This window comes from Haliaeetus albicilla, chromosome 2 (assembly GCF_947461875.1).
Source record: "Haliaeetus albicilla chromosome 2, bHalAlb1.1, whole genome shotgun sequence".
Lineage (NCBI taxonomy): Eukaryota > Metazoa > Chordata > Aves > Accipitriformes > Accipitridae > Haliaeetus > Haliaeetus albicilla.
In genome coordinates, this window is record NC_091484.1 from 15,835,179 (window position 1) to 15,852,159 (window position 16,981).

At 47.3% G+C, this 16,981-nt stretch overlaps 1 protein-coding gene across 3 annotated transcripts in view; it reads left to right on the top strand.

Moving 5' to 3' along the window:
- The window catches only part of TOX2 (TOX high mobility group box family member 2), a 157,765-nt gene that overhangs the window by 82,630 nt on the left and 58,154 nt on the right, over window positions 1-16,981 (top strand). For all 3 annotated transcript variants that reach the window (XM_069807357.1, XM_069807366.1, XM_069807371.1), the window contains exon 3: window positions 8,907-9,152. In XM_069807357.1, coding sequence (XP_069663458.1) covers window positions 8,907-9,152 — 246 coding nt within the window. The remainder of the gene's footprint in view (window positions 1-8,906; window positions 9,153-16,981) is intronic.

Below are 16,981 nucleotides of genomic sequence, written 5' to 3' on the forward strand. Positions count from 1 at the left end.
GCCTGCATTACTACAGATCTGATGTACTGCAAGACATGAATCAGAAAAATTCTATTAAAAAATCTCTTGAATGGCTGACACAGGAGTATTATCCACGATGATTAATTTGACTTGGTCATTATGAACACAGACAAGTCTGACAAAATTGCATTTCATTCCCCACTGAATTCATAAAATCACTATACACATAATAAGAAGTTATAGTTCTCTGCTATCCACTATTCTTGACAGGATTCCAGTTCTGGATAAGATACTGATTAAAAAAAAAAAATATGTGGAGGCAGAGAGGCAGTTGGGAGCCTTTTTAAAAGCCTACAATAGGGCTGATTTCTTTTGCTGTAAGTTGTTCATAGAACTCCATTATTTAGCTTTTTTTGGTGAAGTGGTGATGCAGGTCAGCCACAGTTTGGACAATATAAAAACTGACTGTAAGCTTCTATTTACATTGAAGGGGATGCAGCAGAATCACACGCACGTGTTTCACATCATGAATCCCAAGAAGCCCTGTTGGGATGTACCTGAGGACATGGGGCAGGGACCGTCACTGCTGTTGTGTCAGTTTAGCCACAGACACAAATGAGTCCTTACCCAGATTGGAATCTCGGGGATTGTCCATCATACAGATGATTATTAATAACGGGTACACAGATAAATGAGGTACCAATGGACAGGTTGAGGCCAGAGAGTTCCAAGAATGTTGTTTCTGGCTTTGATAGCATGTACAATAACAAAAATCCCCAATCACTTCTCTGGTGAGGAGCATAATTGGGTTCATGCCTCCCGAAATTTTATCTTTCTGAGTGAACTGAGATTTTTTGTTCCCTCTGAATGTTGCTGGCTGGTTCCTTTCACAGTCCCCATCCTGCTGAGCACCACAGCACCACATTGCAGCCGTCCTTTTGCTGCTGTAGCAGCTGGCCAAGGAGATCAAAGATTATTAAGTCAAGCAAGAATGTTTAGGACCCTGGTATCTCCCTTCCATGCACATGTGGTTTTATGAAACTTGTAGAAAAGAGACTTTTTTTGCACTGTCAAATTTGCTTGAAACCATCTGGCAGGCTCAGCTTTTGAAAGACCCATGGCTCTGCGACTGCATGGGATCTGTGTCTATAGGAGATGGGACAAAGTCAACTCGTGTAAAGTTAAAAGGTAAACATCCAGCTCCATTCAAAGGCAAAGCCATCCAGTAATGCTGTGGTTGAGCTGGAGGCTGGCTTTCTGCTGCGGGTCATCGTAGCATGCAGAGTCTGCATCAGAGCAATGCCTGCAAGATAGGAGGAAATGGTGAGAAACAGGGAACATGGAGGTGTGTGCTTGCTCTTTGGGTGAACCCATATTAGTTTGGGATTTAAAACCCCACTACTATGGGTACGGAAGAGGAGCAAAGAGGCAGGGAGAGCCCAACTTTCCCGCAGGTTGCCTGCTGCTCTGCTGTGCTCCCAACCTCCCCAGTGTGGCTGCCTGTTACTGAATATTGTGCAGATGCTTCCAATGCACCTTTGTGTTCATGCAAGAACTCATTTTTCCCTTTTCAACTGCATTCCCATAGTCAAAAACCTGAGCATGTGAAAATTAATGTAGAAGGGGCTGGGAACACTTCAAAGACAATTTGTAGATTGTATGTGACTGACTGTTAATAAATACTTCTTTACAGTATTTATCCAACTCTACCCAAGTAATTCATTGGTCCTGCTATTCACATGCTGGATCTCCGTGTGCGAAGATGAGGCAAATCAATTTCCATTCCTAAGACCCAGAGCTGCTGACGCGGAAAATCAGCGCTACTTCACTTCTTGGCACAGGGCTTTGGGAATCACAGGTGCGAGCGCAGCCCTCCAGCATCCCCCCCCCACCGGAGAAATGGTGCCAAAGGGGTCTGCACCCGTGCCCGCAGCCCCCGGGGTCACCCCGCAGCGAGCACTGGGCCATTTCCCTTGCTGTCCCCAGAGCATTTCTGTGGAGTTTGCAATGTCAAAGTGACTTCCACCTTCTCCTGCCACCTGAACTAACGTTTCTGTCCCTGTGGCTTCAGTGCTTTATGCCCAGCAGAAAACCTCTGTAGTTCATGTGCTGGAGAAACATATCAATATCCCGTTCTTGCAGATATGATTGTGCCTGTGACAAGTAATGTACGTCGTGGGAGAGCAGTTTGGAATCTTTTAAGGAAATGCGGGGTAGCTTGCCTTCATTAAGCTTCGATTTTCACTTTTTCATTGTGTTTGGACTCTTCCTCTTTATGGTGGCCCAAGAGCTCTCAACCTGGCATGCCCTGCAGCTTGTGTGAACACTGGCACATGGTGAATCCTTTTATATGTGTGTAAGAGAAATAGGGAAAGTCTCTGTATGACAAAGCAATGTGCTTATCTGGCTTCTGACCTGACCTGATGCATCATCCAGCTTTGGTACAATCGAAATACCCCACAAACCACCTGGTTGCTTTTCTGCAACCCCTTCCCCAGCCTGCGCTAGTAGAGCTTGCAGTGCTGGTGACAAAGGAGCGTTCTTCCTGGGGACACAGCCCTTGGGCCCCAGGTCCTGCTGCCATCCCTGTGTCCAGCTGGGCTCGGGTGGTGGTGGGGGAAATTGCCATTGCTGCTCATGGGAAGGTGTCGGCACCCCATAACCTCCATGTCCTCCCTGCTCTTTATGCACACTAGGAGCTCAAGGTGTAGCCCTTGGTCATACCTCTCAGCCTCACAAATAGCAATGTTTTCCTCACCTTGCAGACTTGCCAGGCTGGTTTTGGTCTGCTTAGACCCATCTAATCTCTGAAGCGTCTAGAGGGTCACACTCCTACAGCAGCAAGATCTTGCGTTAGCTGCAGGGAAAACCTAGTTAGTAGATGAGGGATGGTACAGAGTCCATGGTGTTTTGTGTCCTCTGGATGATTAGGGTGGGATGGATCACGCCAGCCTACGTATTTCCTTGTACCTTACCAAGAATAAATGTTCTCTCTTAGGCTCATATTTACTGTTGAATGTTATTTGACAGGGCAAATATTTACCTGCAATAATACTGCAAATCTCTATCCTTCTCACTGTGAATAATATTTCTCTGAATCAATGCTTGGCTGCAGCTCCTGGATCCTTGTGGATAATCACACAGAACATGACTCAGTGGAGAATTGGGGTCACTGGACATTTGCCATGCTGCTGAGGAGAACAGTTTCCCAGGTCCTTGGTCAAGTCACATCCTCTAAGGTTAATACCAACGCGCAGTGGAGAGATGGCACTGGCCGGCTGTGGAGTGTTTTGTAAAGAAAGGCAGCGCTTTCTTCCCCTTCCAAGAGGGCAAAGGCAGGAGAAAGCTAAAGGCTTAATTGGTGCACATGCTCAACACTTGTAGCTCCCTCCTGAGTCACCTGCACGGCGAAGTCGTAGTGTCTTTTAAAACATGGCTGTGGCTGAATCACAGCTGGTCCCTCAAGAGCTGCACTGCATTAAGATGTCTGGATGTCCCTTAGTCTCGGATGAGCTGGCCAGTGCACAGGGGTGGGCGGGTGGATCCAAAACACCTCCTCTTTGCTGTCATTGCTGGAAACACTCCCCTGGGCTCAGGCCCACAGTTAGGCAGAGCAGTTTTGTTAATGGGTGGCTGGTGGGAGCTTGCCAGGGCTTGGCTTTACTTGCAGTTCAAGAGGAGCTACAGCATAGGAGCAAAAGATGAAGCAGCAGCAACATTGAGTGTGTTTTTGAGTCCAATGGCAGAGGGTCTGTAGGGTCACCCTGCCCGCCGGGGCATCCTACAGTGCAGAGGTGAGGGACACGCAGGGCATGTTCATAACTCATAGATGTGCTCCATGTTTGCAGCAGAGATGAGCTGTTTGCCATCGACAGACCAGCCCCCAAAGCCGCCTCCTACCTGAGAGCCTTCTCCTGCGCTGGGCTCTGCATGCTGCAAGGCAGATAAATGTCTGGGCTCAGTATACATGAGCTAGAAGGAGTGAAATCTGGCCCAATGCTTTGAATAGATCAAAGTGAGAGCTGGGAAGGGGCGTCTCGATTCCCATCCCTGCACACCCCATCAGTCTCAGGTGTGCTGGTGACTGGGTGCAAACGCATCCAAGGGTTTTGTAAAAAAGCTGAGTGATGTGGCCTGGCTTTCTCAAAGCAAACAAGAAGGCTTCATGGCTGAAGCTCTCACCACCTGCCCTGCTGCCTGCTCCCAGTGCAGCCCTCTGAGCCACCACCCATCCAGCCCACATGGCTGCAAGGCAGCCCTGGCTCCAGCACTGCTTGCCTGACCTTCCCCCAGCACTGCCTGGTGCAGTCTGCTGATAAGAGCAGAAGAAAAGTGGGATTGTTTCTCTCCTGCCCTGGAGCAGCAGCAGAAACACGTTCCTTTGTTGCGGGTGTTTGCGCTGCTACAGCAAGGGTAGATGCTTGCTGTGAAAATGCTCCGCACTATTTCCAGCTTGCTCATTGCTGGATGCTGACAGGCTGGAGTGAGAGCTCCTTGCTTCTCTCCTTGACCCACAGTAACTTTCAGAGGCAGCTTAGGGGCAAGTAGAGAAGATGTCCGCAACTTGATGAGCTTATAATTCAGGTGCTTATCCAGCTGTATAAAAGAAGATCCAGTTTTACTGTTAAAACTCAGGCTTCCCATGCCTGGGACACTGGAGGCAGACAGAGGGACCAGCTCATTCCCCTGTAAAGCTCTTGTTCTCCACCCACACTCTTGATTCAGCTCCATGTCCATACGGGGCACCCTTTAACTGCAACTCCTGCTTCTTCTGCCCCCACAAATATGCACCACAGAACCACCTGGGCTCTGGTCAGCACAGCTTTGCTCAGGGTGTGCACAGCGCTGTTGCTTGAGCATGCATGCAAGAGGCAGGGACTCCTGTCCTCTCTCTTCATCCTCAAATAGCTCTGCTCTCCCTCGTTGGCCAGGGCCATCCTGCAGTGCTCTGCTGTGTCACCCTCTGTTCTCACTCGTCCTACCTCCAGGGACTTGCTTCTGCCAGCTCCTTAGCCCTTTTCCAGCCCCACTTCTTCCCTGTCCTCCCTCTCATCCTTCTCCTGCTGCACAAGCCATTGTGTCCTTCCCCACTAGCCTTTTGTGGGTCACCTGCAGATCCTGGGAGTTTTGATTGCCTCCTATCCATCTCTGCCTCCCTCTCCTGAAAAGCCTCAGGGAGTACAGGAAGCCTGGGAGATCTTGGCATATTGTCCCTATGGTGGGGAGCAGCGTTGGCAGGAGGCCACATGGGGTTGTCTCCAAGACCCTCTGGTGCTTTGGGAACACAGGTTGTGCCTGCTGGTCCCACTGCAGCTCTGGCAATGGGACCTTGCTGTGTAAGTCACCCTGTGCTCTTGCAAGGGGTTCATCAGTTCTGACTTTCCTCTCGAATGCAAATAGCATGTCCCCAGCCCTGTGCTTGTGAGCTAGGAGGGAGCAGCCAGGAATGTGGTTGCCTGTTCTGATTCCTCTTGGTCCTGGATGTGGCCTGGGTGTCACCTTGCTGGAAACCAGAGCCTTTCTCCCCATTACAGACTCCTCCACATTTTCCCATGCCGAAGGCATGGATCTAGGGAGCAGTGGCCCAGCAAGGCATGAAGAAAGGATGGTGGGGAAGCTGCGTGGCATGAGCACAGCAAGACAGATGCATCTTTTCATGTCTACACATCACTTCCCCTTCACCCCTCTGTCCTCTGACTCTGAATCTGGAGGTGGACCGGAGATGCTCCAGGGACCCCTGTTCAAACTTGTATTTCAAGAAGGAAAAATTAGGTTTAAATATGATTTTGCTGCTGTTGGAGGTTGGTTGTACCTGCTGCAATGCCATCCTGTGGCATTGCTGTGCAAGTATGGGGCATAGCCCCAGTGCTGTGCTCAGGGCAGTTTGGTCCATGCCTGGTGCCTGGCCCTGCAGCACAGCCCCTATAGCAGAGACGCATGGGGGTCTGAGGGCAAGGAAGGAGTCAATGAAGAGGCAATGTCCCCCCCCGAGAGTGCTTGGCTCGATCCTCTTGCTCCATCCTGCTTGCAGGCAGAAGCAGGGGTTTGCCACTCCAAGCAGCGCCCATCTGCCCTGCAGTGCGAGCCGAGAGAGGGGGTTTGCAAGAAAAGGTTTGTTGTTTCAGCTGATTTCAGTGTTTTAATTTGAAGAGGAATAATGTGTAATCACAACAACTGTCATCTGTTTGACAGTGGAAAATCCTAGATCTTCTGTGCTTTTTTTGTGTACCGTAACGGGCAGCCTTTTAGCAGGGCGAGCTTCTCTGCACTCGCGTTTGGCGTCCTGGTGGGATGAATGGGTTCAGACCAGCTCACTAATCTAATTTGTAATTTATCCTTATAATGTATAATTGGCTGTTTAATTTAATTTAAATTAACATAAGAATAGAAAATATAATCTGCAGCGTAGCCCACATGGTGGTAGAAGGGAGTGTTGGGTGTTACTGGCAAAGGGTTTGAGATGGCAGCTTTTGTGCACATGGCGTGAGACCACCCTTCATGGGGACAGAGACGTCACCTTGGACGTGTCAATAGGCACCACGTGTGACAATAAATCACCTCCCTTTCCCACCCTTCCAAGTGTCTATCTGTCTCATCTCCCTTCCTTATCTTTCTAGCAATCTATTTAAAACATACATAGAATAAACGTGGCTTGCTTTGGAAAATTGTTTGTAGCAATAGGGTGTAAAAGCTGGCAGGCGCCGAGTCTGATTATGTTGATTGGATATTGTCTAATCTGATTTTGATTGTGTACAGCTTTGATTGTAATTTTGATATGTCTGCACAATACTGTAGCTATTCGGAAAGCTTTGTGATTTAAACAGGTCTTTTTTTTTTTTTTCCCTGGGTGGAATAGAACAGAGGCAGAAATGCGCAGGGGGGTGAGCAGGGCAACGGGGCTTCCGCACTCCTTACAAAACCACCTCAAAGCCCTTTGGTGAGCTGCTCTGCAGCAACACAAGGAACTTGTAGTTTTGAAGAGAGCTTTAGGAAACTTTGAGTGGGTTTTACATAATTTAGTTAAGTACAGCAAAGCTACTTGCTTATATACCTGATACCAAAATAAACCAGTTGGAGGAACAAGTTTGCTGTGCGATGATTTATTTAAATCCCTTTCTGTAAAGCATGGAGTGAAATCCTCTTAAATAACTGGGAAATAATCGGTGTACCTCGAAGAGCATAGCCCAATCGGAAACCTAACTACTAGACATATTAAATGGGATCTATCTGTCTGCCATTGTGTACATCCTCTCAGCCCCCTGCCTTCCCTGTATAATACCACTGCTATACAGAAGCTGGCTGGAAAAAAAGCTGGGCTTGAATTTCCCCCAAACAGTAACTGTTGGTACAGAGCTATCTCAGCCCAGGCTCCGTCTTGTATTTCTTGCATACTCATATTTCCCCACAGCCAGTGGGAATCTCAGGCGAACATGAAAGGTCGGGTGGGATGTGCAGTACCTGCTCTTTTCTCTGTCTCTTTTTGCAATGGGCTGAGGGGAGGCGAGAAGTGGGAGTTCAGCTTAGCAGGGGATGAGGCGCTTCCAGCCCCGGTTTTGGGGTGAGGCAGCAGAGACCACCTGCTCTGACACCCCGCAGGGACGCGTCTCTCTCCACTGGGAGCCCTTCCACCTATCCACAGATACCTCCTTGCTCCCCGCTGCCTCTCCCACTGACTGCTGTATTCCGGTTAAATATGGGTTTTATTTTATTTTATTAAGGGTTTTCTCCCCGCAGTCTGGGGTGATGAAGAGCATGAATCTGAGTGTGAGCTCTGGGGCAATGGATTAATAAAGCCTACAGTGCTTAACTGGTTTTGCACACATCTGGGGTTTTGCTCTTAAATCAAGTATTAAGTCAAAATCCAACCATGAAACTAGGTGATCTGGGAAATTTAGCTTAAAATCCATGTGTATAATACTATGGCTAATCAGAATTTCATATGCTATAAAAATATGTGAAACAGTAGATGTTTAGAATAAGCCTCCTCTGCCAGAGACTCATTATATTCTGCGTTGATAATTAATATTTTTGGATAGATTCAGACTTACATTATGAAGCAAATATGTTTTGGTCTGAAGCGAGAACGATTGCACAGGTGCAATAACATATTCTTTCTCCATATAAATTGGAATGCTTAGAAGTAAACAAGTCACCAGAAAACATGGGAAGCACAAGGAGTACCAACATCTCTGCATGTTCGTGGTCACCTCAAGGGAGCATTGGTAGGGAGGAGAGGGAACACTTTTCCAAATGAAATTTGGATGAGGATATAAGGAAGGACAAATCTCCATGTGTGGTGAAGTCATGCAGCTTTCTTTAAAGGCTTTTTTTAAAAGTGACAGCTTTGTTTCCAAACCTCCCTCCCCGGGTGAAGCTTCTGTGCTGGAGTTTGTGAGGAATCAACGGGAATCTTGTTCCCAAGTATTAGTTATTTCTATGGAGCTAATTCTCATAAAAACTCTCGAAAATAAAATACAAACTGTAGATACTGTAAGAGCTGAGCTGGGTGCCCAGGGAGGGACTTTGACTTAAAAATGCAGCAGCTGGTTGGGAAATGGCCATGCTCCTTCGTGGCTGTGGGGTCTGTGAGCATAGCTCACCTGGCTGCGATCCGGGCGCAGAGGTTTCTGCTGAGGTTTTGGCAAGCTAAAAATGTGCTAGAGGGATGCAGCATGGGAGAGGAGAGCAGTGGGGATGCCCCACGCGGATCTGAGGTGTGCGAGGACCCGTGGTGTCCCTGACAGACAGTGCAGTGCTGCCACACTCGCTACCTGGCTCGTACCTAGATACAACCTGCTGATGTCTGGGACTAGAGATGTCTTTTCTATTAAAACAAAAACATTTTCACTGGAATGTGCTTTTGTATTTCTTACACAAATAATCGCTTTTCTCTGCTGAAGCAACAAGGCAGTGACGCATTGCAAAATGTCTTTTTCATGTTTTAGACGTATAACGGTCAGAATGAGAATAATGAAGACTATGAGATCCCTCCCATAACACCTCCTAATCTCCCTGACCCTTCCCTCCTGCACTTGGTGGACCACGAAACTGGATATCACTCCCTGTGCCATAGCCTCCCTCCAAACAGCCTGATACCAGCGTACCCCTACCAGAACATGGACCTGCCGGCCATCATGGTCTCCAACATGTTGAGTCAGGATGGGCATCTTCTCTCCAGCCAGCTACCCACGGTCAGTGACTTTCCCCTCTTACTGTCTTTCATTAAAGCCACTCTGTATTTTGAGTTATGAGTCAATTGAATGTAGAAGGACGTTAACGATGAGATGTTTGCAGTGGGGGTTGGGAAGAGCTGGTGACACAGCCCAGCCTTGCTGCCCACCAGGGTCAGGGTGCAGTGGCAGACTCTGCAGTCACCTGTGTGGCCGTGCGCATGGCGGCAATTTTGTGTGTCCAGTTTGGTGTCTTCCTGAGCCTTATTAACCCCTCAAGAGCAGGGGGAAATGTTGTTTTCCTCCGTGTATGTAACATCCTCACTGAACCGAGCAAAGTGTATGTGCTCCATCCCCCATGTGAAGGTGACCAGCCAAAGCCCCTAGTTCATAACCCCTACGCCCTGCATCCTTTCTCCCGCTGGGAAGAGCCCCCAGCCCATCACGCCTGAGTCCTGCTGCCAGGGTGGCCCCAGTGGCATCAGCAGGAGGAGCACGGATGCTCCATGAAGGAAAAGCTGTCCAATTGATTTCAAGGGGAATGAGATCCCTCCTTGCACTTGCAAATTCAAATTGCCTCTTGGCTCATGCCGTGGCAAGGGGATACCTTGCAAAGTTTCAAATGACTCTTCTGTAAGAATAAATAAGGCAGGGGTAATGAAGTGAAGTGCAGCTCCAGGAAGAAACTTCAAGGCTAATTAGACCTTACAGTGCTTCTATATCAGCAGCACCAAGGAAAGGTTGTGACTTGATTTTGACAGTGGTATCGAATTAATACTGTTGCTGTTTAACAATATTTTCCTCTTTAGCAGATTTAGCCCTATGGTTAGTTCTCTACATTGTTTCTCTCTTAAGATCATTGATTTTCATCGGTGCCATTGGATGGCATCAATATCAGAGTTAATTTTACTTAAATAGTATGCCTGCGAGTCTGCCACTGCACTAGCTGGAGAACATTTGGTGTTGATTGCTTGAATAGATAATGGTCTGAAAGGTAGCGATATTTAAATATTTAAATGGGATATTATCTCTTAGTCTAGGAAAATCCCAAGGCTTTCTAAAGTCTTGATGTGTCTCAAAGTTTCATTGTTAGTGTGTTTAAGAAAAATATCATGTTCTGCCCATCAATATTGAACAGAGGCATATTTCTATGGAATTAAATATTACTTAGGCCTCTGTGTTAGCTTTTAGGTTCTTAGGTGATTAAAACATTCATTTCTGAGACAAAAAGAGTCAATTTCACTTGAAATATTTTTCCCTGGTTTAATTTAAAGCACAGCCCCTTTGCCTGACCCCTATTTTCATAACACGATAATTTTATCCTGTGTTGATTGTCTCATTTTTGAGAGGTGATATTGGACTTATAAATCACTTTCTAAAATACCTAAAGAAACAAGAATAGTTGGATTTATTAAGCAGCTTCTGTACATCTAAAATAATTTATTTTGGAGTAGTCCTTGGGAAATGTTCTCTTTCTTACTTTATGGTACTGTTTTACAAATGCAGCATCGTGACAATAAATCAGGACTGAGCCAGAGAAGATAAGAAGGGGGCTTAGTGGGCTGTAAACGTAGAATAGAGAGATTAAGATTTGTTTGCCCCTTACCACGAAAATAAAAAATCCAGTGAACCCTGAATTTTCCAGCCGACAGTGAATTGAAACTGTTTAGTTTTGAGCAGAAACCCTTGGAGCTGTAATACATCTTCAGAGGTCCCAGCAGCAAAGGAAGTAGATCAAGGAGTGAACTGTGTTGCGATTTTAGGTCAAAATTAAATCCTGCCTTACCCTCCTGTCAAAGCCTTTTTTCCATGCCGTCAGACTTCTCCCACTGAAAGGTAACACCTTCTAGCCCCTTTATTTTGGATGCCCAGATCAAGTCTCCCCTTACTCCAGCACCAGCCCACAACAGCAGCGTTCGTCCCGTCGCACACATATAACTCCTGTTAGTGGTAATGAGAGCAGAACATGCACATGAGAACACAATAAAATCCCAGAGACAGAGCAGATTTTTAGACTCATGTGGTTAATATATCCTGCCCACATGCCCATCGAGCCATAGCCCACTTGGTGGTCTCCCCATGAAGCCAGCTGTGCTTCAGGCATCACCACACGACGGCACAGGGCGCACGACGTGCTACAACTCTGCCCGAAAGGCAACCACCTTCGGGTGGGTGTTTGCAGCAGGAAGCCTCCAAATCAAGAAAGGGGCTTGTTTGCTAACACTTCCAAAAAGAGAGGATTTACTGCCGCATGGGTAGTGATAGGAAGCCAGGCTGGGAGCGAGCCTTGCCGGAGCACTGCGGAGGAGGCGTGCGGAGGTTTTGTCTTTGTTCCAGGACCAATGTTGCTCATGCAGATGCTGGAGCTGGGAGCCTCTCTCCTTGCTGCTGCTGCTCTTTGCTGTAGTTCATACTGGTTTTTGCGTATGCAGCTATTTCCTGCCTTGGCTGCCATGTCTTTTGGTTTGAATACAGTGACAAATGACAAGCAATTCGAGGTAAAATGTTTAGACATTGGTCAGACTTTTCCTCTATTAATGTAGATTGAGGCTTGGGATTTTTTCAAGGCATCCTCATGAAAAAATCTCGACCTGCTGAAAAGACATGAGCTAGGACTCGCTGAGAGCAATGGGGATTGGAATTTTCCTCTGCAGCTCAGAAGTGAATAAGGAAAATACGGGTGCAGGTTGCTGTCCCCTTTGGTGTGTCTCTTGTCCTGGGATGTACCAACATTATCCTTATATTGAATTAAGCCTTCCAGTGCCTCTGCAAGGGAGGAGGCTGCTGCTCCCATTATGCAGATGAATACCAAGTCAGAGCAAGTTTAAATCAGCGCAGAAATTCCCATGGCAGGATGAGAGCTGGAGAGTGAAGGTAGATTTGCTGCATGCCAGACCCTGCTCCTGGCTCCAGCCCAGCCATGGGGTATCAGGAGCTGGAGCCCCTCATTCAAGCAAAGCAGCTGTACCCTGATGGGAAAAAAACAAAACCATCATTACCTCCTTATCCCTTCAGCATTGTCATCTAGAGCACTCTCCATGCCACCGACCTCTGTGCACTTCGCTGTGCCCCGTGGACCAGCTCTACATTTACATAATATAGTTCTTCACTGCTGTTTTTGTCACTTTATTTCTTTTTTTTTTTTTTCCCCCATCAGTTTTTAGAACTTAAGGGAGTTTTCAAACACTGAAGGTAGGGTGCAGGGAGCTGGAGAGGAGAGAAGCAGGGGTGGATGGACAAGAGTAGACAAAGAGATGGCAGAAAACATGACATTAGGAGGACCGATGGAGTGGGGTGCAGGAAGGCTGGGGAGGAGGCAGGGCTGGCTTGTTTGAGGAAGACATGTTATTTTTTGTGTTGGTGACAAAAAACAAACAGAAAATTCTTAATACAGGGCATTTTTTTTTTGGTACTGTCCTCTCTTTTGCTATGGGAAAAGAGGAAGGAAAGAGGAGGGAAAGAGCAGGAATGGCAGGAGGGAAAGAAAATAGAAGAGATGTGATTGTCATTTGGAAGTGGGAGTATTTAGGAAAAAATAATCAAAGAGGAGAAAAGATGTTTTCCTTGGAAAGAGAGTGATTTTGCCCACTGTGAACATCCCAGCAGTGTTACAGTGTGGACAAGCAGCTGCTGAGCCCTCCGGGGATCCACAGGGAGACCTGCTGGGCTGGGGCCACACTGGGGCTGGGACCAGGGGGCCATGGGGACATGGGGGAAAGCAGGGGAAGGGGCAGAGAAACGCCATGAATCGGTGGCGATCGCCAGCGCGGTGGGGTGCCCGCTGGGTTAAGGAGCTGCTGTGAATAAATGAGATTTCAGAAGGGATTTGGCAGAACATATTTGACAGAAACAAAGGGCGATGAAGGTCAGAGCCCAAGAATCTCCAAAGCAGCGCAAAACATATTTCCATTAATATTAGATAGCGGCTGAGCGGGCTGGGGGTATCTCTGCTTATCAGGTGGGATACTGCCTGGTACCTGGGTGCTGTGCTGGGGTGGGGGGAGCCAGGAGGCCCTGGTCAGGGGGACAGCACTGCCCAGAGCCCACCACCACCACTTGGAAACCCCAAAACCTTGTGCTCCTCCAAGCTTGGTCAAAGGACGTTGCCATGCTGTGGTATGCCAAAAAATCAGCCTGTTTTCCCATGGCACATGTTGTGGGGCTGCAGCCACCCTACTCCTTTCCTGCTTTGCCATGGCCCGGTGAAATTAGGGTGGAGCCATGTATTTTTGCTTGGGGGAAGCATCATTTTGGACATGTGGCAGCTGTTATGAGCAAACATTGGCTTTGTAGCAGGTATAGTTTGATTGGAGAGACTGGCAACTAGCCCTGTATCTGCATCTTCCTGGTGCTTCTCACGATGAGAGATCTTTGTGACTATTTTAAAGGCGCTGACATTTCCTTGAGCCCGGTGGGATAACTTTTTTTTGCTCACAGCAAGCTGATGCAACTGAAAAAAGGCTGCAGCCACAGCCTGGAACTTCTTTGTTTCAGTTTGTTGAGTGGAAACAGATTATTCGAAAAATATTAAAAATCTTCAGTGGCGAAAATACACGTTCATGGCGTAAAAGTGTCAAATTTTCAGTTACCTGTGGAACCTGTTTATGTGGAGGGGAGAGAGTAACCGGTAAACGGGGGTGAATTATAGTAGCAAGGACAAGTGCAACCTTGAAATTCCTGAAGAGTTAGCTGCTTGACTTTACAACCTGAATAGCCATTTCCCAATGCTATGGGGCTTTGCTGTGGAACATAGAGGGGAAAACAGTAAAACAACTCAGCAATAACACACCTGCCTGTCTCCCGCATGAAAAATGGAAAGGACAAGTCGTCCCTTCCCAGAGCTGGGGGGTGCATGCCTGAGCTGTGGGGATGGTGTAGGGCTCCAAGGAGAAGCGGCCTCTCTGGTGCCCACCCGAAGAGCTCGAGCAAGGTTGTCCTGCAGGCAGGTTGCAAGACCAGCCCCCTGGCCAGCAATCTTGGCTCCACAGCTCTCCCCAGCTCCCATCCTTCCCAAGACCGCTACTCCCCATTAAACACAGCAGCATTTCTTATTTACAGCCTGAGCCAGAGTCAGTGGGGATCGCAGCAGTTCTCTCTAGATCGCCCTGGGTACAGCCCTAGGAAGGTGGTCATGGTGCTCGGTGGTAGGCAACACAGTTGGACGTGGCCATACAGAGCCAGTGAGCGTTGAAAGTTTTCCAACAGAGGATATAAGAAAGAAACCAAATAGATGTTGACACAAAAGCCAAGTAAGATGTGCCAGTCTTTTATCTAAGTCATTGGAAATACGTGATCCCTGTAGGCAATACAACTTACATGTTGTTGGTAAATGCTTCCAATACATAAATATTTCAATAATTTTGAATGACTGCCTGTTAAAATAAGTTATTTAAAATAACCTATATCCCAATGCAGCGTACATGCAGCAGTGCCCTTTAGAGCAAGTTCAAGCTCATCGGAAGAGCCTCAATAAATAAACAAACAAGCAAGAGCAGCAGTCAGGCAATGCTCAACCAGCTCCGTCAAACCACAGGCTGGCAGTGTGTCACCAGTAGCAAAAACTTCGCAGAGTCCCCCGTGTTTCAGTCCTGGATAAGTTTGCACTGGCAATTTTGTGTTGTGTGCTTTAGCTTTTGACTAATTTGGCTTTCTGCTTATTAATGGTTCAGTATTTAAAAACTAAACTCCTGAACATGAGCCCTCGGTGGAAAATAGTAATAATACAACCATACATGAAGGGTTCTTTGTATTAAACAGAGCCCTGTTTGCAATTCCCTGCTAGTGTTTTTCTCAGAGGCAATAAATGAAAGAAATATGTCTTTTTAAATTTTATAAAACTCAGAAAAATGGTTTTAAACAGCTTTTCTTCACCTCCTATAATTATTTATTTTCAAACAGTCCTTCAGGGTAATGTTCCGTTTTCTTATTTCACACTCCTTTTTCTCATAAATGAACCATCACTTCAATAAATCATTATGAAAACAGAGACTAACACAAACCCTGAAAGGTTGAAAGATTTATGTAACACATTTATGTTTTCCATTTTCTCATTCTGGTACTCCACTGCTAAAGCTAAGCTAATAAAAGCTGCTATTAATATTTCTTGTTGCCTAGCAACCGCAGAGAGGGAGTAATAGCTTTAGCTAGAAAAATAGATGACCGATAAGGAAAAATTCAATTCTTTTATTATCTCAAGGGAAAATGGGCTTTTACTGGAACATTATGATGTACGAGTGTGAAGTTGAATACAAAGGATATTTTTTCAGTTGTTTTTCTATTTTTAATGAACGTTATTTTACCTTCACAAACTCGTTTAAGGCATTTGCCCCACCTACTTGCGAGCTTAATTTAGCAACACCCACACATGCTTCTGGCTTTAAGTATCTGTTGGCATTTTCATTTGAAAGCACTCTTCCCTCCACGCCTCCCCCTGAGCTTTATCGCTTGGTCATAAAATTTCACTCCAGGTCGGAACCTGGGAGACAAGATTCCCAATCAAGGAGTAAATTGTTCTTGTATGTATTTAAAAACATGCTTTCTCAGAGGAGGGGGCACATATGGATAGTTACTTTCTGAAGTTTTAGCCGTCGTGGCTGAGCGCTCTGTGTTCGGGGAGAGCAGGAATGCTGCTGCTCCTGCCTGTGCTCTCGGAGCAACTGCTGATGCTGGAGATGCAGGTGCAGAGCTGGTGCCTGCAGGCAGAAGTGCAGGTCCCTGTGGGAATATAGGTCCTCTTCCTCCATGGGAGAGGTCCTTCCTGAGCTTCCCAGTCATCCTGAACACCAGTATCAGCTCCTGGCAGAGCAGCAGCCCCTCTTTTCACATAGCTAATGCAGATGCTTCTTGAGTGGTCCCTACCAAGTGCTGCTGGGAGAGAATCGGGGCAATGGGAGTCACACTCAGGTCCCAGCTCTGCGAGTGCTCAGACAGCAGCAGAGCTTACAAGGACTGGGCTGTGCATGAAAGAGGGGACCTGAGGGACCAAGCTCCTGCCAGTATGCTTGTGTGGTTGGTCCTTGGGTTCACCCATGGATATCCCATTTCTGAGATACGAGAAAGTAAGGTGTCATGATACACTTCTCACACAAGTGAACTGTTGTGATAGCTGAGCAGCAAAGCAGATGTGGGTTTTGCTCGCTAATGCAAGATTTACTCCCTGAACAAGGGAAATGAAGAAGGCAAGGTGCCACCTTGGCCTGCCAGGTCTGCGAGAGGGTGACCTTCACCTGCCAGGGTGGGGAGCTTGCATGGGAACCTGCCTTTTTCCTGAACACCTCTCAGAGCTCCTCAGCAGCTCAGTTGGGCACAAGGGGAGGCTGCTGGGCCTCTGGTGATCCCCAGCAAGGTGTTGCCCCAACCTCGACCCAGAGTAGCTTCTCCAGAGGCAGATGCAGTCCCCGCTCCCCTTTCACGCTGGTCCATCCCCTATGGTCAGCCTCCAACAGAGCAACAGCACTTAACTAATTAATTTACTTTGCAATAAGCCGAGTTGCTTTTTCCAGTAGTTTGAAATCCTATTTTTGTCTCGTGCTATAGTAAGTCCCCTTACTTCAGCATGCCTCCTGCCTGTGTCTGGCCAGGGCTGTGCATGGAGAAGGGCCAGGGAGGAGGAGAGGAGATGGGGAGCTGGCGCTGCCGCTGTGAGAGCACGTTGCACTTGTAGGGAAATGGCCAACGGGTTTTTGAGAAGTGATTTTCCAAAAGGCAGGTAGGTACCCAACCGGGGGAGGAGGATACTGCTCCTGTTCATGTCTTTGTGTATCTCCTCCTTGGTGCTTTATAAAGTGGGTTTTCCCTCTGCAGACAGTCTCCTCCGAGAAAAGAGGCTTGATTGCAGCCTCCAAATTTTA